This window comes from Desmodus rotundus, chromosome 13 (assembly GCF_022682495.2).
Source record: "Desmodus rotundus isolate HL8 chromosome 13, HLdesRot8A.1, whole genome shotgun sequence".
Lineage (NCBI taxonomy): Eukaryota > Metazoa > Chordata > Mammalia > Chiroptera > Phyllostomidae > Desmodus > Desmodus rotundus.
Window position 1 is genome coordinate 84769174 of NC_071399.1, and position 24505 is coordinate 84793678.

A 24505-nucleotide genomic window follows, 5' to 3' on the forward strand; every position below is an offset into this window, starting at 1 on the left:
GGAACATTGAAATAAATGTATTTTACTTGTATTTTTAATCTCGTTCTCTTTGACAGATGATAGCTATCACAAATCTGTGAATAAAGTAGCCACTTAATATTTTAATTCATTTGTTTTTATCTTATCTAAAGTTCATATTTCTCTCCATAGCAAAGAAGCGCTCCATAGTTTAGTTCCTTTTCACCCCCTTTGGCATTCCCACTCCCTCACCTCCTCACCCACCTCCATCCAAACTTCTCCTGACTTGAAGGATTTGATGTGGCTTGTAAAAATACCCACAATATAGCACAATGAGATACATTTAACAGTGATGTAGTGGCAACTAGGAAATTAAAATGAAGCCTGGATTTGTGTTAATATAAAACAATGTATTTCTTTTATTCCTGTTATCATTGAGAAAGAGGGGCTAGATATTTGAATATGAGCTTTCTGCAAGCCAACAGGAAGAAACTAAATCACTATTGTAATTCACGAAATCTAATACAAGCAAACAAATTGTTTAGGAGTAGCACACCTGTGACTACTACTGAAGCCAAAGAGAATTGCTACAGAACAACTCAGGAAAATCATTCTTCCCAGGAAAGAGGATGACATGCAAGATGATGGGATGATATTTAAGGAGATTTCAGAAAAAGCAAATTGATGTAGAATCGAAACACTCTGTTCTACATGTGTGGTCTTCTGGTTGGTTAACCTTGGGATCAATTTTAGAAAATCTGAAGAAATAGCTGATATACTTATTCTTCACTCATATATTAATTCATTCATAAAAATGTATTTTGTTCTTTATTCCACATACTGAGAGATACTGTGTCTCAAAAAAATAGAAATAGTCCTTGCTCTATCTTAAACTCATAATCTTAGAATTGATACAGATATCAAACAAGTTTTATAACAAATGTGATTAGTATTTTATTAGAATATTTATAATGGGATATATGGTATTATGGGATATTATTGCAGAAAATGCTAAGCTAGTTAAGAAGGTCAGAGACAGCCTCAGGGAGAGAAGTTATCTCAAAATTAGAACAAAAATAAATGAGTCAGTGCAAGAGTTAAAATTGGAGAGAGAGGCAGGAACCTTGAAAGGCATGAAGAGTTTTAATTTCATCCAAAGGCCAGTAGAAACCACTGAAGGATATTAAGTAGCAGGGCAATATAATCTGATTTGAATTTTCGTGGCCCTGGCTTAGAAGTCAGAAAGTATTAATGGTGGTCAAGGTTAGGGCAGTGGCAGTGGAGTTCGATAGCCCTGAGTGGATTCAACAGATGCAAAGTGAGATTGTCAATTCAGTGCTTTAGGGGCGAGGAGAGAGAAGGTTTGTTATTTATATATATATAAATATAATATATATAATATATATATATAATATATATATCTTGCATCTTCATCTATAAGAAACTATGAAATCTTTTCATTTGGGACAAATACCAATGCTTGCCGGCGGGAAGGGGCCCGGGTCAGCGGGTTGAAAAGGGAGAGGGGGTATGAGGTACGGAGTTCCCACCATAAGATAAGTAAGCCACGGGGATGTAGTATGAACACAGGGCGCAGTCAATAACGCTGTCACATGCCACTTATGGATGGAGACGTGTTCTGAGAAATGCGCCGTTGGGTGCTTTTATTTTTGTGTGGAGACCACAGAATGCACTTACACAAATCTAGCTTGTAGAGCCTCCTACTCACCTAGGTCACACGGTACAGCCTACTGCTTCCAGGCTAGGAGCCTGCGCAGCATGTTATTGCGCAAAACCGAGCGAGATCAATTCAAGCACCAGAGAAAGTGATGTAGTCAAGAAATGCAGTAAACAGGAGATGTAGGAGGCTGCTGCCAGCGTCACATGGCGTACTGGGTACGAGCAAGCTTTTCTATGTTTCATAAATAGAGTACACTCTAAAATAGAGTAAATACTAAAGCAGTACATACTCATTTGTTATCATAACCGCCTATTTGGTGCTGTCGTGAATTGTCTGTGCCCCACATTTACATGACTGGCAGCACAGTAGGTTTTTGTTCACCGCAGCATCACCACAAACACCTATGGAGGAGTTGCAATTAGAAAAACAGATACATATATTCATCAGCAAAGCTGCTGCCAGTGAACAATGGAAACTATTCAAATGGTTGAGATAATAGTTATGAAAATAAACTTTATATGACCTTTGACAATCATTCAAAAAGTGAGGGTAAAGGATATATATATATATATATATATATATATATATATATATATATATATATATATATATGTTTTTAAAAAGTAAAATAAGATTTTGTTGCTTAGGTTCTCTCTAAAAAAAAAATGGTCTAGAAGAAGAAAATTCAACCAGCTAAAAGAACATAGACCAGGTAATTTAACAACATGTGTATCGAGCACCCTCTTTTTTTCTTGCTATTGGGATTTTACTTAAGAAGGAATCATGCCCATTAAATTATTTTCTGTAATTGCACATAGATTAAGTTATGTAATTATAATATAGTATGGATTGGTTTTTACAAGCTTTATATTCTTTTATAGCATAGCTTAAAAAATATAGGTGATATTCTTCTTCTCATTCGTAACCATCCCAATGGATGTTAGCCATAAATTTACCTCTCACACTGAAATGATACACTTCCTTTAAGGAAAAAATAAATGTTACTCAGTCCAACTATTCAGCCCCTTAGAACCACAGACTAAATTTTCTGGTATAATTCTTTCATCCTCCTGACATTCGACAAATACTAACCAAACTGAATCCAATTGTGTTTGGTTGAATTGAATTCAATAGATCTAAGCATAGCAGTGCTTAATCAATGCCAAAAATAAACTTAGTGAGAGCAAAAGAAACAACAAACTGTACAAACATTGTAGAATCGAATCGGGGACTGAAGAAAGATGAAGACATTTCTGAAAGCATCCACTTCCCTTCACTCCGTTGGTATTCCTACAGAGCATCTCAGATGGATGGCACGTGAAAAGTCAGCTCACACCTGAAGGGCTAGATCACAACGAGTAAACAGATCAAAGGCAGGATGTGGCTCTGCATTTCACAATGTCTACAGAGAGAAAGGTTTCTTGGTTCATTAACCATACATCACTCATTACTTCCAAACATGACAAGTGCATGACACCCTGTGTCCTTGAAAAACACAGATGCAATTTGACTAAATCTGTCATTGAGGTTACTAAGTGACAGGTGAGAAAATTACAAGCTGATGTAACTGCTGTACTTAACTCTTTTTAATGTAATCATTTTTAGTGGGTAACAGTGCGCCCACTACCTTTATACAGAAGACACAGTGTTACAAGAGTGACAGGACCTCGTACGCTCAGGTTTACCCTCCCAACATTCACCCCTGGCTGTTAGGCAGTAATGTGATTCAAATAGTCACAACTTAGGGTGCCAGAGCTGAAAGACACTTTGAAATCACCACACAAAACAGGCACGAAAATAAACCCAAGGCCATAAGCACAGAGATAGCATGAGGAGATATAATGGAAAGAGAGGATAATAGTAGAAATGGCATAAGTAGATATAATAGTTCAGAGAAGATATAATGGAAACCTGGCAGAGAATTTAACCAGAGTCAATCCTAATAGAACCTAAAAACTATTTAAAATATTTTGCATATTTTTTATATTTTTACAAGGACAACTTTGTGTGTTGAGTCCCGGATTTTATTTGGTTAGGCAAATGTTCTCTTTACTCTGTATTATGACTTGGGCACAATAGGATTACACCATGATGTAAACAATTAGTCAATTATTTTTAACTTCTCGTGTATACTAAGTTGGTATTTAGGAATATTCTAATCAGCATTAACTATAAAACATACATGTATATGGCAATTAGATATACAAAAAAATACCTAGTGCAGCCCCTAGAAGCTAACAAATACTTGCTGAATTGATTTATTTACACTTGTGAATGCCTAGTACATTTCCAAGAGAAAAGAGAAGCCTGATCTCTGGAACATTTGGAGCAAAAAGTGCTCCTCAAACTTTTCTACTCTATTCTTCACATCCTTGCTGCACAAAGATGCACCAGGGAGGAAAATTACTCCTGAGTCTCCATTTGCCTCTTCCTGTAATTGCTGAGTAACTAACCTAGATACAGTTGGGGCTGCAAGTGTTGCACAGGCTTCTGTGTTTTCTCATCAGCAAATTTTGAGGATAATTGTTGGAAGGATCGATTATTCAGTGGTCAGAACAGCTTGCCATACACCTCCCACCTCCCGATGAAGTTGAATACACGGTGGTACACAAAGGAAATTCATTTGCTTTTTATGGAATACATTGTATTGTGTTTCAAAAAAATGCAAAATTGGAGCACAAGCTTTTTACCCACTGAATAGTTCATATATTTAAAACATGATAAGAAAACAGTCTCCCCAGAGAATGCTGACTTGATGTGTCCACCCGCCGTGTCCTTGGCCCAGTGCTGGGCAGGGTTTTATCCATGTGCTCTGCCTGGAAGAGTAAAACCAGGTTTTGGTTATTACATGTTTAGTCTGGTAAAAGTGAAGCAGGAAGCTCCTGGCTCTGTCAGGGTGGCTATCGGGAGGTCCATAACTTTGGACTACATCCATAAATAAAAACAATAAAATGAAATATTCAATTCAGTAGATTAAGTCAGGCAAATCTAATGATTCCTAAATGATATTTTCCTCATAGCTTAAGCTAATTCTGGTCAATAACTTCAATGTCAATATGGCCACACTGGAATGCTCTAGTAGAATACTCTAGGAGCTAGAATTCCAAATTTTCTAAAAGGTAACAGGTCTGATGTTCAGCCTCTCATTGCAAACCTGCATCTAGTTGGTTCAAAGGGATTTCTTTTGTAACAAAAAGAAATATCAGATATTACGAGCTGAAAACAGAAAAAATTATGTTGCGTTCACCAGAACTCTATTCACACTAAATTCCCTTCCAGTGAAACTAAGCATTTAAATTTATTAAAAGATGCTGTGTGACACAAATGGCAATTTTAATGAGATTTCTTGTTGCTCTGAAATCCCAGAAGCAGTGGCTTGATTTTAACTTTAGCATAGTAGTTATGCCTGTAGAACCCTGATAAAAAGTATTCTTCCTGTTATAACTTGGCATGTTGCTCACCTATAAAACCCCAATGTGAAATAATACTTTTATGTGTGATATATAATATTACTGACATATCCCAAACATTTCTTTATTTTCCAATATATAAAAATAAAACAAAATAGTATTAAGTCAACTATTAGTAGCCATATTACATTTAGTAGCGTAGCAAAAGGAACAGGGAAAAAGAAAAAAAAATAAGCCAACTCAATCATATTCTCAATGCCATTAAAGTACTTTGGGAATTAAAATAAAATCACTTTATTTTATTCTGCATCATCCATGATAGCTTTGGGACTAGAACCCAATCAGTAAAAGTCCCCTAAATTTCTGTTGAGTGTATTTCCGCCCTCTGACACACAAATGTCTGACCAATGAGCCTAGAGTCATTGCTACTTCCCACTAAGTCCAATAACATAGTATCATCAGTGTAATGGACCAAGGGCTACCTTGTAGGGAGGCAAGACAATCCAGATCCCTATGAACCAAATTACGATATAGGGTTGGAGTCTTGATATACCTCTGAGGTAGGACACTAAAGGTATATTACTGGTCTCACCAGCTGAAAGCAAGCTGCTTCCAGTGACAGGGATAGAGAAAAAAGCATTTGCCAGATCAGGAGATGTGTTAATTAGCTCAAGTAATGAAATCACATCGGATACAGCAGCTGCAATTGAACTCACCACTTGATTAAGCTTATGATAATTCACTGTCATCCTCCGAGATCCATCTGTCTTCTGTGCAGGCCAAATAGATGAGTTGAATAGGTATGATATGGAAATCACCCACCCTTGTACCTTTCAAGTCCTCGATAGTGGTACTAATGTCTTCTAACCCTCCAGGAATGCAGTATTGCTATTATTTTACTATTTTCCTTCTTAGAAGCCTTCCTAATGGATTCCACTTGGACTTTCCCATTATTATAATCTGCGCTCCACAGGTCAGAAAACCAGAAAACCTGCTGAGTGTGTCTGTCCTAATTGTGCATCCCAAAACTTAAGAAATAACAACAGAATCGGACACACTGGGGCCACTGGGAGACGGACCTCCGCTAAAACTCCACCGATCACCTGACCTCCAACTCAGAATCAGGGTTCAGTAGCACCTGAAAGATCTGATTTTCTTTGCCCTAATGAGCCTTTACCCTAGTGACAAGCCATTGGTCCCTCTGGTGAAGGTTGGAAGAAAGATTAAGGGTACACGTTTTTGACAATGTACCAAGACTACTTCCTTCTGAGGACTCACTTCCCCTTTATTCAAGGGGCTCTGGTCTGTAAAGTGACACAGTCTGGGAATCGATTGAGGAAACATAACTCTCTCTTTTTATGATGCAGGTTAGACTTTTTTTTTTTTTTTACTTAACCTAGCATTTTTGTGTTTTTACAGTTCAAGTAGGAATTTAGTAGACTTCCTATCCCCACATTAAGGACTGGCCTACCGAGTAGAGTGATCCCAAGTCTCTTTTTGTATGCTGGGGCCCCCTCACAAATGTATTTCTCATGGTCATGGTAAAAATTGTGTCTCCTGGACCCTATCGGGGTGCATGAGTAGGTCTTAAAGGCAAATCCCTCTGACATTGCAGTGTCCCCGAGACTCTGACTCTCTTCCCCTAAATTAAACCAAGGCCCGTCTAACATTTCTGACTTTCTCATTGTAGGCCACCCTTTAGCCCACGCTTTGGCCAACCAATTGAGCAAACTCGTGGAGACCCTTCAGACTTCCCCAACTGCAATATTTAACGTAGAATCCCTGCTTAGTAAACCCATATCAATAAACTCAGCCTGATCCAACTTTGGGTTTTTTCTACCATTATCCCACACCTTTAGGATTTATTCTTACACGTGTTCCCCGCAGGGCTGCCTGTACAAATTTAACAATTAAAGTAGTTTTGGGGGGTTCTTTTAGTATAGTACATCTCATGGCTTACAATTCCTTGCTCTCCAGTAGGTGCCTGCTGGGACTTGAGTCTAAATATAAAGGTAATGTGGGGGTGGGGTGGATACTGCTGAGAATAATTATTGTCTCAATGTCAACTGCCTAAGGGAAGGCCATTATATTTTCCTCAGGTAAGGCACAATTCATTTCCCAGTAGGGATACAGAGACCACTTCCACTGTGGGCAGGGGAAGCTGCTTCCACTGGCAAATGAGACTCATCAAAATTTACATGCTCAGTGTTTCCAACTTCGTTAGAGTCTTTCCTGTACATCCCATTTCAACTTTCAGGATCCCCATTCCTGCTCGATCGATGCCATCACTTAATGTGGGGCGTCTTCCAAGGCTGGGAGTTCAACTTGTAATGCAATTTAGCCAGTGGCAGGAGGAGATTCTGCATTTGATTTCCAGCAAACAGTCCTGCAGCTACAGGAGACAGGTGTGTCCTGTAAAACATAAAACATTCCAGGTCACTTGTGTGGCACTCGAACGAGGAATTCAAATCTGAACTCATTCTTTTCTTTCCCCACTTTGTCCAGCAACACTAGGAGCAACCAATCAATCTCATTAGAGTCATTAGCTAGATAAAATGTTCAAAAGTATTACCTAAGGACACCCAATTCCTTACTTCTCATTAGCCGTTGATTACGAGTATCCAATGGAAATAGTTTGTGTGTCTCTACTGCCAGATCGTGACAAGGACTATCAGTGCCCTCTTCACTACTTGAAATGGAGCCATTTGCATCTTTGAATGTAATCATGTTAGAAAGTCAATTCCAAAAACCCCCAAAGCAAATCAGGAAGCTCATCAAAATTTTGTTCCTCTAGAAACACTCTTGGCACCAAATCTGCACTTGTCTGGGTTTTCCATAGCTATATATGGAATTGGCTCACACAATTATGGAAGCTGACAAGCCCCAAGGTCTGCAGTTGAGTCAGCAAGCTGGATATCCAGGAGAGCTGATGGCATAGCTCCAGTCCAGATGACGGCAAGCTCAAGAACTAGGAAAAATCAATGTTTCAGTTCAAGGCCAAAGGCAGGAAGAAGAGAATGCCCCAGTTCAATGGAAGTCGGGCAGGAAGAAAGAATTCTCTCTTGATGGGAAAGGGTCAGTCTTTTTGTTCTATTTAGGCTTTCAAATGATTGGACGAGGCCCTCCCAAACTAGGGTAGGCCATCTGCTTTACTCATTCTACCTATTTAAATGTTATCTCATCCAAAACACCCCAAATAACATTTGACCAAATATCCGGGCACCACGTAGCCCTGTCAGGTTGACACGTAAAATTAATTGTCACATCATCTATATGTATTCATGGAATAGAAAGGATTAAAGGAGAGGACGAAGTCGTTTATCACATCAATTTAGTGATACTGTATAATTGCTAATTTCATCATTATTTGATAACTATTTTTAGCTTTATATCATAAAGAGTTTCTATGTAGTTGTGAACTGAAACATATTTAACTAACATTCTAATTAAATTCAGTTTTCTAAACTGGAGGTAGAAAATTTTTTTTTCCATTTAAAATTGGCTGTAAGTTACACACACAAGATTGAGAAATCACACTGCATGGAAAGACAGCTGCTATTCCAGGGTAATAATTTAATAAAGTCCAGACGTTGTTGGGGGACACATTTGGTGTTGAGTGTAGGATTTATTGTTGTCTTTACTGTAATTGAATCCCATTGCTGTAATTGTTTTCAAGATCCTAGCTTGTTTCCCCTGCCCTGCTCTGAGTTTGCACTACAGAGCAACTTGAGAATAGAAGAGCAGCAGCTCAGAACTTGTCAGTTGGTGTCACAGCTTTAGTATTCCGTAAACAGGCTAATATTAGTGAGACTGTTATGACAGACCTTTATCATGCACATAATGTGTACCATCTGGTGGTAAGTGACAGTCATCACACAATAAATTTGGTTTAACTAATATTTAGATAACTTCTGCAAGTTTCATCTGCACAAGCTGCTTCCATGTTGCTCCCCATATCCAAGTAAATTGTAGAAAACAGAAGTGAACAATGTTTTTGAGGAAGTCCGTACACTAGGTTATTATTTAGAAACAGAAAGTATATCCATCTTATAACTTTTTTTAAATGTTCTCACTGTCACCGTTCCCACTTTCTTCATGTTAATTGTTAGAGTTAGAACTATGTGGCCCACATTCAGCCACGTATTCAGAGGTAGAGTGACATTGTAAGACTGTGTCGAAGGGCTCACAGAGAACCATTTTCCGCCAGCCCCATTCCCTCATGTTCTACTGTGGGACATCCTCCAGCACCACCTCCTCCCTGGAAACATTCTCTCTGAACTTTGCATTTGGAAATAATTTTGTCTTACCTGACTCTGTGTGGAAAGTGACATTTTCTCAGAATAATGCCTATCATTGAGAAAACCTTTATTTATTCATTTTTTTTACATCAGAATACCCTTGAAACAACAGATTTCTCTTTACCCAAAGGTTCCACACACTCCTAAAAGTCAGGAAGCAGAGTTCCATGGGAAACTTGCAGGAAAATTTATTTTTCCTAAAAAAGAAATTATCTGGGAGTAATGCCTTTTTAGACATGACACCAGGGACAAAACCTAGGGAAGAAACAATTGATAGGCTAGGCTTCATTAAAATTAAACCTTTGTTGCAGTTAGAAGATGAATAAGTTCTAGAGATCTAATGTACAGCATTGTGATTAAAAAGTGAATAAATAAAAAATCCTCCTCTGCAAAAGACAATACCAAGAGAATGAAAAGATAAAGCACTGACTGAGAGCAAATACTTCAAAAGCCTCATCTGGTAAAGAACAGCTATCCAAAATATACAAAGAACACTGAAAACTCAACAATAAGCAAAACAAGCCACTTGATTAAAAAACTTAAAAGATCTTAAAACTATACTTTCAGGGATCGTTTCTATAGTTTGTGAAAAACTTAAAAGATCTTAACAGACCCCTCACCGAAGAAGATAACACAGATGACAAATAAGTATATGAAAAGATGCTCCACATCATATATCATTGAGGAAATTGGAATTAAAACAACAATGAGACACCACCACACAGACATTAGAAAGGCCCACATAAGGACCACGGACAACAGCCAATGTTGGTGAGGTGCTACAGGAACTTTCATACATTGCTGGTAGGAATACAAAGTGGTACAGCCACTTTGGAAGACACTTTGGCGGTTTCGTAGCAAACTAAGCATATTCTCACCATATGATCCAGTAGTCATGCTCCTTGGTATTTACCCCAAAGAGTTAAAGACATGCCCATACATAAATCTGCATACAAATCTTTATAGCAGCTTTAATTATAATGGCCAGAACATCCAAGATATTCTTCAGTAGCTGAATGGATAAACTGTGGATAAAAACGCATGTTACTAGGTGAAAAGAATCCAGTCTAAAGAAGGCTACAGACTGTATGATTCCAAGTATATGATACTCTGGAAAAGGCAAAACCATGGAAATGGTTGCTAGTGGTGTGGATAATAGAGATGAATAAGCAGAATTTGGAAGATTTGGGAACAGTAAACCTTCTCTGTGTATTATAATGATGGATATATATCCTTATACATTGTCCAGAAGCACAGAATGTACAACACCTAGAATGGATCCTAAGGTCAACTATGGGCTTTGGGTAACTGTGATGGGTCAGTGTAGATTCTTCCTTGGTTAGAAAGACGAAAGGAAAGGAAAGGAAAGGAAAGGAAAGGGAAGGGAAGGGAAGGGAAGGGAAGGGAAGGGAAGGGAAGGAAGGGGAAGGAAGGGGAAGGAAGGGGAAGGAAGGGGAAGGAAGGGGAAGGAAGGGGAAGGAAGGGGAAGGAAGGGGAAGGAAGGGGAAGGAAGGGGAAGGAAGGGGAAGGAAGAGGAAGGAAGAGGAAGGAAGAGGAAGGAAGAGGAAGGAAGAGGAAGGAAGGAGAAAAAGAAAGGTTACTGTTCTGGTGAGTGATGTTAATAATGGGGAGACTATAAATGAATGAGGAGAGGAGGGTATATGGGAAATCTCTAGCTATGAACTTATGGGGGCAGGGAGTATATGGGAAATCTCTCTCTCACCCTCTCAATTTTGTCGTAAACCAAAAGTGGCTCTAAAAAACTGATGTATTTAAAAAATCTCTGGGAAAAGGCAAGCAGCTATCTTTTACAGGGAAATGTGGAGTTCTGGTGTGTGGTATTGAACATTTGTTTTTTGTGTATGGCTAAACTCTTTTATGGCCAGGGATTTGTAGAAATTTATTCAGCATTTATTAAGTGTCAGCAACATAGGGGCTTATCCTACATGTAAAGAATATCTTTGCTAAACTTGAAATTTAAGTATTATGTATTGTATATACATATATGCATATGTTATTTATATATACATATATATACAATGCAGTTGAGATATCTTTATGATAACAGTTCTTTTATGAAAGACATGATTCTCTCTAACTTACTGGGCTCTGTTTTATGTGGCACAACATCTGACTAGCTTATTTAATATTCAGGTAATTTGTTATAAGTTGTCAAGTCCCCTTGCCAGGCCCTGACCAGGATTTAAGAAATTAACATCCTTCTTCTGGCTCTATCAGCTACTATCTAAGGAAATTTTGCTGTTTAACTAACTTTACCCACCTCCACCACTAACATTCAAATAATAACCACATACCTGTCTATGTAAAATAAAAGCACAAAGTATTTTTCCTATTTATGATTTCACTTAATTTTCACATCTATCCTGGGAGAAAGCCTTACTGTCATGCAAACGTTACAGATGAAGAAACTGAATCTCAATGAACGGATGAATTTTCTAAGGTTTCTGGGGCTGGTCCCAGCTCTTTCTACTGAACACCATTGCCTTCTGGCAAGAATTCTAGGCATCTGTGTAGTTCCAATTTGAATGAATTTAAAAAGAAATGTGTAAAGGCTTACTTACATATCCAACTTATTTCCAGTAAATCATATATCCGTAAAGTTTCTACAAAACATAGAATACTATAAACACAAGGAATAAAAAACATAAATATAATCATGACTTCGAGGGGCTTAAAATTAAGTGAATGAGATTAACATATGGACCCAAATATAAGTATCAAAGGCATATATATATATAAAATATAAATTTATTTTTAATTGTCAAACTGGATGATGATGACAAGAGGAAAACCTACACATACCTAGGATAAAAGCACAGCAGTGTCTATGGAAAATGGATAGGGTCAAGGACAGAAGGAACTGACATTGTTGTTAGGTTTATGCCAGAAAACATATAGTAGACAGAAAACTGTGCATTTTATTATCATATGTAATGTAGAATTAGATACTGGGGGCTACAACAGATTGTAGGTTTGAAAGAGAATGAGTATGGATATTATTTATTCCAGGAGATGGAATGCAAGAATGGGAGAATTTCCATACTGGGTCAGAGAAGGGGATCCTCTAATTTTTAACATCCGCATAATTCCCCTGCTTTCGATACAAGAGTGTTCTCTGCTCACACATGCACCTGTTATTTTCATAATGTCTTGTCAACCCAAAGTACAGCAAATAATACATGTAGAAATGTTTCCTGGTCCCATCTGAATACAAATCTCCAACTGAGAACACCATGAGGGCAAACAGAGAGCCGTCCCACAACCTGAGTACTCGTCGTCCTGTCAGCTGGGTTTCGTACATTTTCAAGTACATCGTTGATATTCTCAGGGATGATGGCAATGATTATTGCTCTATGTTTTATTTAGATATCCCTTGAGCCAACAGAACTTCCCTTAAAAAATAACAGACATAATATTTAGAGCTTGAACTATCAAGTTAAATATATTAATTAAAAACACACATGATGAATTGGATATGCAAGCCAAGATAATTCATTCCTATTTAATAAATGTAATATGCTTCACAATCTCTCTTGCACAGCATTCATAGACATTTTGACAATTTTTAGGCTCTAAGGATTAGCTACTTAATATTCTTCACTTACTGAAGTAAAACAGGCGAAATTTGCCGGAAGTTAATTCTCATATCTCCTTGGGAGAACAGTTGTCTCCTCATCAGTGTTCACATCTAACTTGCTGCCACTAATTTTTAGCAAAAACTAGGCAGAGAAAATGTCATCTATTTAACCAATGCCAATCCAGAATCTCAAATATGTGCATTATAGGCCCAGCTAAAAGTCTAAGTAAAAGAAAATATTTAAAGGGCCCAAATTACAGAAATCCTATTTTTATGGCACACTGAGCGAGTTTACAAGATTATACAGCAAACTCACCCTGGATTAGGCAGTGCAGAGGCAAAACAATGTACCATTCAGACCTCCGGTGTGCACTCGTACCATATGATCTCACTCATATGTGGAATCTAATGAACAAACTGAACTAACAAGGAACATAGAGACAGACTCACAGATAGAGAGCAGGATGACAGCTAAGGGAGGGAGGGATACGAAATGGTGGAGGGATGGAGCAAAAAGGAAAAAGGACTCATGGACACAGACAACAGTGTGGTGATTGCTAGGGGAGAGGGTATAAGGGGACTAAATGGTGATGGGAAAATACAATTAAAATTTTTTTTTAATTTAATTTTTTAAAAAAGAAGATGAGAAATCCAAAAGCTCCATATGTTGGTTCTTTTCTTCCAACTTACTAACCAGACCAATATGCTCTCTTTCCACATCAAGGAGTGGGAGAGGTAGGTCAAGGAGATGCAAGGAGTGTACTAGTCAGGCAGGAGGCAATGGAGTTCTCCTTTCCTTCCCCCAAAGGCTCTGGCTACCAAGTCCTCCACATCTTCACTCCCTTGTATCTGCTTGAGCTAGCAATTACTAAGACAGTCGGGGGGCTGGGGAGGAATTCCCCACTGAGTTTGGATGTGTACATTTTAATTTATTTTACCCAATAACTATCTTTATTAATATTTCTTTATTTGAAAACATGTCAAAGGTAAATAATGCTCAGAATTGTTATATAGAGGTGTTAAAATACTTCTGTTATATAATGACCTCCTTTATCCTTTTTAATGCCTAAAGCCTATTTTATCTCTCATTGATATGATGACATCAGCTTTCTTTTGGCTATTATTTGCCTGGAATACATTTTTTCAAATGTGTCTCACCTTTTTGTATCTTTGTATTTTGGTGTACTGCTAGAAGTTTTTAAAAATCCAAACTGAGCGACTGTTTATTAATTTGATTTAATTCATTTTCTTTAGCGATTATTCCATTATTTGCAAAATGATCTAACATCTGACACTGTGCTTTATCTTTACCAGGCATTTCTGTTTGTACATTGGTTCTTTCCTCATTTTTATTAGTTTTCATTAAGCCCCTTTACCTCAGTAGATTAGGAGTATATATATTCCATATTAATTCCTTGAATGTGTAGCCCAGAATTTTTAATATTTTTAAATAACTGGTATCTTGACAAAACATAAAGTTAATATTCATCACTTCTTCCCAATACAAGTACTCAGGATGTTATTATTTTGAGTAAAATACTCAATTATTTTTGAGTATTTTAATTATATTTTATTTTAACTCCCTAAATTAATCATTATGTTATTGTTTTTTCAATCCACACATGAATACAGTAACCTAAATATTTGCTAATTGCTTTGATCACTATTATAACATTCATCTGGCTCCTTTGTTTGGTCTTATTTTCTTGCACTTTACTTATATTCATTATTAAAATTCTTTTAGGGTTGTTTGAGAATGTTAAAAACACTGGCTCTTTGTTAGAATACTTTTATTTATACCTATTGTTTTCCACATAGTTTGACTTTGTATAGAATTCTTTCTTTCAAGTTCAGAATAAATTGTTATTATTTTCGTTCTATTATTGTTCTTGAAAATTAATATTTTCTTCTGTTAAGGACATCTGTCCCTTCCCTGGATGCTTTAAATTTTTTTCTCTTTGTCTTTGATAACATCCTTCCATGTGTCTAGTTATAGGTACAATTTTATTATTTTATTTTTTATAGTTTTTAAGCCCATATTATCATGAACTAAATTAGATATAAAAAAATCTTGTGATTTCTAGCATTATCTGATCAGTTTTACAGGTTCTTAGAATCATTAGTTAGAATTGTTCTAAATTACCTGTAAATTCTTATAACTAAGGACTATATTAGATAACTTGGACTATAGTATATTTAATAAATATACTTTAAATATTTGGTAATAATTACAATGGTGAAAAAAATCATTTAAAGTTTCTATTTCAAAATTAATTGTAGAAGAAACATAGCAATAATGGGTCAAAAACCACAAGAAATACTATAAAATTGCTTAAAATAATTCAGATTTTTCAATATGAAATAATATGAAATATATTTTTTCTTTCTGAAGTCTTCAAAAATTAATAAACCAAAAGAGGGAAAAGACCTGGATGACCATTATGTTATAAAATAGAGCACCAGGAACCGACAAAAAAAATCTAAACAATATTCTCTCTGTGCAAAAACTCAGTATCCCCCAAATCCATTTATCATTAATTATTGGATACTCTCTGATAATTCATTTGATGCAATAACAAAGAAATGATAATGATCCCCAGCATTACCCAGAATTAAAATATCACAGTAAATTATACTGTGTTAATGTCAGCTTTGGTTAGTAGTCATAATTCTCAATTAAATTTAACCATTGTTTAATGTAATACCAACTAAAATTACTTCATTACTCTTAACATCATTTCTTGAAAAAGACTCTGCATTGCTGTAAAAAGTCAACCAAACTGGCTATAACTAAATCCCACCTCCCCGTTCCACAGGGAGAGGCTGCCATTAGAACAGCCCCACTGATTAGGCAGACTCTGTAAAAGTCAAGTAGAAAATTAAGGGTTTGCTTTCAGTTCGGGTGTTCCTGAGGCTATAGAACTATCAGGGACCTTGTCTTTCCAACCATACAGTCACTCTGGTCTTGTTATCAGGTTATAAGAAGTCTGTCGAACACTTAGAAATAATATCCTTCAGTGGATACCCTGGACTCAGAGACTCAATAGCCTGGGTGTACCTATCAATCATATTTCCTAGGTGATAGGATCCAATTGAATTAGATGACCACTAAAAAAAGTGGCAAACTGTTGTAGCTATACTAGGAAATTTAAGATATATTAGAATCCCTAATGTCTAGCCAATATACATATGGCTGATTTTGATATAAATTATCATCATTAGTCCAGAAAATAGTGACCAAGAGTAATGGTATTTATTTAATATAACAAGATTCATAGCAACTTTAATCAGCAAGTACTTGCCAAGTTAATTTTCTCATAGGGCTCTTTTCCATTATATCCATGGCTTTCCTTCTTAGGTGCAAAATTTTAAGTTCACATCTAAGCCTAATTTTTCATTCTATATTCTTTGTTACTGAAATATATTTGCATCCTTATATTAAAAGAAACTGAATTTGAGGAAATAGACATTTTTCCAAGGTAGACATGCAAATGGCCAAAAGGTGCATGAAAATGTGCTGGATATCACTAATCATCAGGAAAGTGCAAACCAAAACCGCAATGAGATAGCACATTTTAGAATGTCTGCTATCAAAAAGACAAATAGCAGCAAGTGTCGTGAGGATGTAGAGAAAAGGGAAGCTTTCTTTGCACTGATGGTGGGAATGTGAATTTGTACAGCCACTGTGGAAAACAGTACGGTGATTCCTTAAGAAAGTGAAAGTAGAACTACCTGATAATCAGTCCAGCAGTCTCTCTGCTGGGTGCGTGGCCAGTGGAAGTGAGAACACGATCCCCAAGACACGCCTGCACACTGCAGCACTATTCACAACAGCCACTATACGGGAACAGCCTCAGAGTCCATAAAAGTAGAAATGGATTTAAAAAGATGGGACACGCACACACACACACACACACACACACACAATGGAATATTGTTCAGCCATGAGAAAGAAGAAAGTTCTGCTATTTGTAAGAACTTGGATGAACTTTGAGAACATTATGATGAGACAAATAAATCAAACAGCAAAAGACAACTGTTATATGAACTCACTTATACATGGAATCTAAAAATTCCAAACAAGCAGAGTGGAGTGGTGGTTACCAGGGGCTGGAGGGCTGGGTGGATGGAGCGATGGTGGTCAGAGACTGTAACCTTCTGGTTATCCGATATATAAATTCTGAGGACTTACTCTACATCAGGGTGGTTATAGTTAATGTTGTATTATATATTTGAAAGCCACTAAGAGATTTGATCTTAAATCTTCTCACCACAAAAAAAAAGTTGTAATTTTGTGACATAATGGAGCTGTTACCTGGAAGTGTGGTAATCATTTTGTCACATATGTGTATATTAAAATTATGTTGTACACCTTAAAATTATACTATGTTGTAAGTCGATTATATCTCAATAAAGCTGGGGATGCAAAAAAGGAGAAATAACTGAATTGGAGAAATATTTTTATAATTTTGTAATTATCTGTCCTTGATTAAAAATCAATTTGTTCATTCACCTAATTATCACTAAATGCTAACTACGTGGATACAGAAATTAATGAGAGATTCCCTACCATCAAAGAAAGGCAACCACATATTATCATAGTTCAAAGAACATGGAAGGTCATGTGAAAATATATATATATATATATATATATATATTAAAATACATTTTTGCATTCCAATTAAATGTCTCCTTTTTGAATTTTTCAAATAAATGAATGCAAAGAAAACCATAAACAAAATTGAAAGACAACACATTAAATGGGAGGATGTATTTGCTAATGACCCATCTGATAAGGGATTAATTTCCAAAATTTATAAAGATCTTATACAACTCAACACCAAAAGAACAAACATCCAATTAAAAAATGGGCAAAGGACCTGAATAGAAACTTCTCTAAAGAGGACATACAGAAAACCAATGGACATATGAATAAATGTCAACATAAGCAGAGGGGAGCGGGAGTAATGGGAGAAAGAAAGGGAAGGGTCATCAAGAAACGTGTAAAGGACCCATGGATGAATCGAAAGCGGGGTGGGGTTGAGGGTGGGGGAGGGTGGAGCAGAGAGGAGGGGATGGGGAAAATGGAGACAACTGTACTTGAAAAGCAATAAAAATAAATTTAAAAAAATTAAAATTAAAACCACAATGAGATATCACCTCACACCTGTCAGAATGGCTGTCATCAATAAATCAACAAACAAGTGTTGGCAAGGATGTGGAAAAAGGGGAAACAGACACATAAATACTGAGAACAGGCAAAGCAGTCAGTGGGGGGCTGGCCGAAGAAGGGGAAGGGATTAAGAAGAAAGCAAAGCTCCCAGAGGGGCCACAGTGTGGTGATTAGCAGAGGGTAGGGGCTGGGGGGCCTAGAAGCAGGTAAATGAAGGAAAAGTGGAGATGGAAGGAGAGTTGATTCGGGAGTGGTGAACACACAATACAACATTCAGGTGATTGTTGTATTGTACTGTACAACAACAGCATTGTACGCCTGAACCTATGTGATTGTATTAACCAGTGTCACACCAATAAATTTTCTAAAAAATGGTTTACAGACTCCTGCCTAGGTTTCCCTGCCAAGTAAATCTATTTTTAGAAATAAATTAAAAAATGGATGTGCTTAATTCCGTACTAATGGACATTTAATGGCTAGGATTTTTTACTAACAATGCACAGGTTAATGTTTTGTGAATACATATGTGCCCGTTTTCTTCATCCCATATTATCGCTTTATAAAATTATAATTCTTGGGTCTAGGTAAAGATACATTTTAAACAGTTTTAATATATTTTGGCCAACTTCCTTAAAAAGGGCTTTCTCTCCTTCCCAGGACTAGCCATCACCTGCTCTCTGCCCCACCTCTGCCAACAGGACATGAAATAATTGCCAGTTCATCATGTGAAAGATTGTATTTATTAGCTTTCCAGTAAAGAAGGCTTTCGATTTTTACATACACTTCCTTAAATTTCTTCATTTATTTCCTTTCACAATTTTTCTATCAGGACGTATCACTTACATACGGATTATGATTACTCTTTCTAGGTTAAAGACACTGTTGTTTAGCTGCAATTACACTGCATTATTTTCTCCATTTTTTTGATTTATTCCATTACGTTTTTAAATGATGTTCCATGTTATGCAGAAGTTATTTTTTATGAAGTTAAAACTACTAATCATGTTTTATAGATTCTGCCTAAAAAAAACCAATATGCTTTCCTCCACCTAAACATAAATAAAACTATCAGCTGATATATTTTGTTTGCCTCCTCCTTATTTATACTTAAACCTTTGGTACCATAGTCACTTCCTTTAGAGATTCTGTGAAATAAAAATCCAGCTGATTTTCAAATATTTCTTTAAGCAATTAGCCAGGACTGTGTTTTCACGGACCCTTTTCTTACTGAAAATGCTCTCATTTTAAAGTTCTGTATAACGGGGGTCATGTCCAAAGTCTTCTAGCCACTCTGTGGCAGAGCAGAGTTTGACTGCAAATTTAATGTTTTGATTGTGTGGTGGCAATAAGCATGATTCTGGACTCAGAACCACATCTGACAGGATGTACCTGAGATTCAGCCACGGCTGAAGAGTAAATTATTTCTCTGCACCTGCTTCTAATCTGTAGCATGAGGAAAAGTAATTGTTCATAACACATCCTACTGTTGTGAGAATGATGGTCATTATTCAATGTATCTATTCAATGGGGTTCACTGAAAACACACAATAGCCGTTTTTTGTGGTATCAAGATTGTAGCTACCTTGAAAACAATAATTTTAGAGGTAAATTATTTTGACTTTATTGAATTCCAATAATGACCTTTAGTCCAGCTCCCAACATTTAAATCTACTCTATTTAAATCTATCTACTTTCACCATTGGTGGAAAAGACATCTGGTAGGTATTTTTGGTTTGTTTTTTCTTTGTTTGGGTTTTTTTTTAAACATGAAAAAAAAAAAGCCTCTTAGTGCACAGTATATATTTAGTCTCCAGCACAGTACCTGACAGGGCCACAAGTGGGTAAATTTTATGAATGAGTGACCAAATTAACAAGCACTTGCCCATGCAATTTTCCTTATTAAAAACAGAAAACAGCCCTGGCTGGGTGGCTCAGTTGGCTGGAGCATCGTCCCGTGCACCAAAGCGTTGTTGGTGTGATGCCCCGTCAGGGCTCAACCTATGCTGCAGGTTCTATCACAGGTCCAGGCATGAACAGGACACAGTCGATCAATGTTTCTCTCTCACATCAAAGTTTCTTGCTCTCTCTCAGTCTCTCTCTCTCTCTCTCTCAAATCAACAAACATATCCCCAGGAGAGGATTAAAAATATAGAGAACAAATTATCTTTAAACATAGTCTTTGTTGTTTAGTGAAACTAATAATTCTTGAAATATTTATTTAGACAGCCAGGAAGAAATACCCACACTCCCTGCCTCAAGGGAAAGGCCAGTACATCCATGACAAAAGCAGCTTTGATTCTCTCCAAATCATCAAGCCATATTGACTCATCACCCTTTCCTCACCCACAGGAATTCCAACCTTGAATCCTTCCAGTTGCTTTAATACACAAAACTAGCACATAATCAGCCATTCCAGATCAAGGAAGGAGGAAAACATTCTCCTAGTGAAACTCTCCGGGTAAACATAATTGCCCTTCTTTGCTCCCAGATGAAATACTGACTTCTTGGTGTCCAGCCAAGGGCTTGGAGTCAGCACAGCAGGTGACCACAACACGGGCTGGGTCCAGACTGGAGTTGATGCCTACCTCCCCTGTTCACATGTTACTTACCTCCCATGCCTACTACAGGGAACTGTTGTGAGAATTAAACAAGTTCATGTTTGTGAAGTCCTTAGGACAGTATTAGCATTGTAGCCAGTGCCCGGTAGGTATTGCCAGGTAAATGAATCCATATCGACACTTCCTTCTGGAGGCTTCCCTCCCCAAGTTGCGTTCCTTTTATATACCTCATCTCACCAGCCATCGGGCATGTACCCAAGATTTAATATCACATTAACTTTGCAATGATGTGGCTATTTTCCCCTACCACCACGGGCAGAAATGCGAATTGATTGGCTATTATGCACAGAAAAGATTTTTCCTAGATTCATTTGTTTTTGCTTAATTTGTTAATTGAATACATTCTGAAACTAATTTTTCCTTTTTGAGTCTTTTGTGAAGGTTTGGTATAATTTACAAACTTAGTTAATTAAATTTCTTTAAGAAAACAAACTTGCCTCAAATAATTGTGGGGCTCACCTTGCCAGCACACTAATATTTAACAGATGTCAAGGCCAGGTTGTGATTTGATTCAAAACCGTAGCCCTTACTTCAGGTTCTTGAAGGGATCGTCAGTGGTTTTCATGCAGATCTTACCTCAGAGACCATCCTCCTTAGCACTATTATATTTGTTTATTAGTAACATCTCTCCCTCAGGTGTTAAAATGACATCAGATGGAAGATGGGATATCGTTCCTGGCATTGCCTGACTTGCAGGCATAAGATTTAACATCTTACTACTTACAGGTTATTACTCACGCTGATATCACCCAGGCCAGCGCCTGGCACATGAATGAATGAGAAAAATACCAGATCAGAAAGGTGTTAACAAATTGATTCATGAATACAATCCAGGCAGCCCTTTACAGTGCTTTAAAAAAGGAAAAGTAAATCCCTTAAAGCTCAAATGTGTGTAGTAATCATGGAAAAAATGTTTAATTGCCTAGAGTCCTTGTAACTCCTTGTTAAGCTCTACCATAACAAGAAATGAAAACTATGACTAAAATATTTACGCTCTACTCCAGTCCCTATAAAAATGAATCACTAGTTTATTCATATTGCCTAATGATACAGAAGGGCAAAACAAGTGCCCAAACAGTGAATAATAACACAAGAACTCAGACTGTGAAATCAATATGGCAGATCAGTAGAGCCGCACTTGGTTTTAATGCTCAGAATGCCACAGGGCTTATCTTCTGAATTATATATATGTATTGACCTAATTACATAAATATTTACTTTCCCTTACATGAAGTTTTTTTTTCACTGTCACCATAATTACAATGTCAATATTTGTGGCTGTAGCAACATCGAATTTAAACTTAACCCTGACTGATAGTGGCATGCCATGAGGTAATTCAGAGTCACATGGTCTCAGAACATGGGTGTCACTAGATAATAAGTGGTAAGTTAGTAATTCCTTAGGTATATTATAGTTAACTGTTTAAAGAAAATAATTATTTCATCCCCAGTAATTTGGGGGCTGGTCTCTGTCTCAGCTTGTCCAGTTACATAACACAGAGAAGTCAAAAACAGGATGATTAGATCTTGGTGAATATTGCCCACTTTTTTTTTTTTAATCAAACACTTCACATCTGACTTTGATCTCCAAGTCACCTTATTAACAAATTCTTTGATCTATTGACAGATGTCTACACTTCCACCCCCAAAGTTGTATGTGCATATGAAAGATATCATTTACTATTAGTTATTATTCTTTGATATATTTCCAGTAAGGATCCTGTAAAAAAAAAAAAGCCCTATTTAATTATTTATCCTTACATTGTTTTATTTTCAAGAGAAAGGTCTCACATAATTACTACAATTGTTATATCTCCGGGACAAACAATGATGCCGGTGCTCATGACATTTTAATTAAGTTTCTTTACTTTTATACCACTCAATGACATTAGGGAAATACTGCAGATGCTTTAAGAAGCTTGGAGAAAAAAAGCATTTCACTTTGCTCTTGTATTTCTGAGAACTCCCACTCAAGGGCCTGGACTCTCCAATCTAAGGAAAGCAGAAGTACCTGGATCACATTCATCATTTGGAGTTAAGTGAACGCAGAGAATACTGTGAAAAAACCACTGGTGTCCACACTTGGCTTTAAGAGCTGTTCTAGACATACGGCAAAGGTGGTTATGCATCATCCTCTGTTTTCTTACTTGCCTCTGCAGGGATGCCAGATGAGATGAACCTCAGTGATGTAAAGCAAATCCATCAAACAGACGGTGGTAATCCCTTAGACACAACGGGAGGAGGATGTACAGCGGCAGCGGAGTCAATGGCATTTCCTCTGATGGGTGCGGTGATGTTGCTCCCTGGGCTTTGGTAACTGCACTCTCCTCCCTGATATCTATGTCTTACTGAAGTCTGATTTCTCCCCTCCTCATCTGATTGGAATAAGAGACCTTTTTTAATGTAACCGTTATATTTATGAAACGTGTGTATCACTAACCTCTTAAAAAAACAATTGGAAGGTTCACAAAATATCTAAAAATCAACATTTAAAGGATAGACTGTCTGAAAACCTGCTTGCTTTGAATCTAACTTAAACCTTCTTAAATTCTAACATATTAAACCAGCAAATACGGAACTGACTATGATTAAGAAGGATTTAGTACATTTGTAATTTAACGATCCTAGGTTCCAAACCCCTTCCTTTCTAAAACAAAAATATTTTAAATTGAAGGTGTATTTGCAGGACCATGAAATCAGTACAGAGTGTTTGTTAAAATACTGGAATTAGGATTCCATTAAATGGATCAAAGTAAAAAATGGCAAGTAGTATGCATGCATTTTCAAGAAATTCTTCCATTTTTGCAAGCTATAGAAAGAAATTACTGAACGCCTATATGTCATAGAGTAGATTGCTGAGGAGCATTTCATGTAATTCACTGAAGAAGATTGATAATCCCTATTCACTGTAACTTAGCCACTGCCAGACCTTAAAGCTGAGTATGTGGGTAGTGCCTGATCTGTATTCCATTATATTAAAAATGCAATCTTTGGTATTGTGGCTCTGATCCTGCCTCTCTGATGCTGTAATGGATTTAGCTATGTTGCAAAGCCCATGCCTGCTCTAGGAATATCTCTAATAAAGCCATTAATTGTCTGGTGGAAAAATCTAAAGAATATTGATCATTTCCTTCTGGCAAAATAATATATCTATCCATTTTCAAAATATTATTTGCTATTTCTTTTTAAGTCTTGATATTGAACAAACAATTAACTATACGTTTTAATGGTTCCTCTGAATATCTAAAGACATGTACTAATACATAAAATGTTTTAGCTCTTTTCCTCTTTGCACATTAGCAGAGCTGCTAGCCCACAGGTCCTGATTTCCCAGCTATGATAAGAGGCCTCGGCAGACACTGATTAGGATATGTCTTTTACTGCACTTAAGAGGGAAGAGATAAGTCAGCTTTCATTCGAGAAGTATTACATCCAGTTGATAGCACAAAATATATATATATATATCATTAACACAAAGTGACAGAATAGAAAAGAGAAGTGCTGAACCTATAAAATAAAATTAAACATTAAAATAATTTGAAATGACCTCTGAGAAAGAGTTGGCAAGGACCCCACTGACAGCCAATATTTGTAAGGTGAAACCATTCTCTCCGAATCAGGAAACAGTATATGATCAAACCGTATTCTTTCTTAGAGACTCAATTAACCAAATGATCTGGCACTGGTCAATTTGAACCACCATGTGTCAAACAGTCAAGTCAGATTTTATTATCTGTTCAGACGTGTTTCAGAACTGGAAGTGTTATTC

The 24505-nt window shown here is 36.8% G+C and overlaps 1 protein-coding gene across 2 annotated transcripts in view; it reads left to right on the forward strand.

Moving 5' to 3' along the window:
• GPC5 (glypican 5) overlaps positions 1-24083 on the forward strand; it is a 1144217-nt gene extending 1120134 nt beyond the window's left edge. For both annotated transcript variants that reach the window (XM_024567049.3, XM_045201452.2), the window contains one exon: positions 22896-24083. In XM_024567049.3, the coding sequence (XP_024422817.1) occupies positions 22896-23053 (158 nt within the window). In that variant the 3' untranslated portion in view covers positions 23054-24083. The remainder of the gene's footprint in view (positions 1-22895) is intronic.
• Positions 24084-24505: the final 422 nt, after the last annotated feature.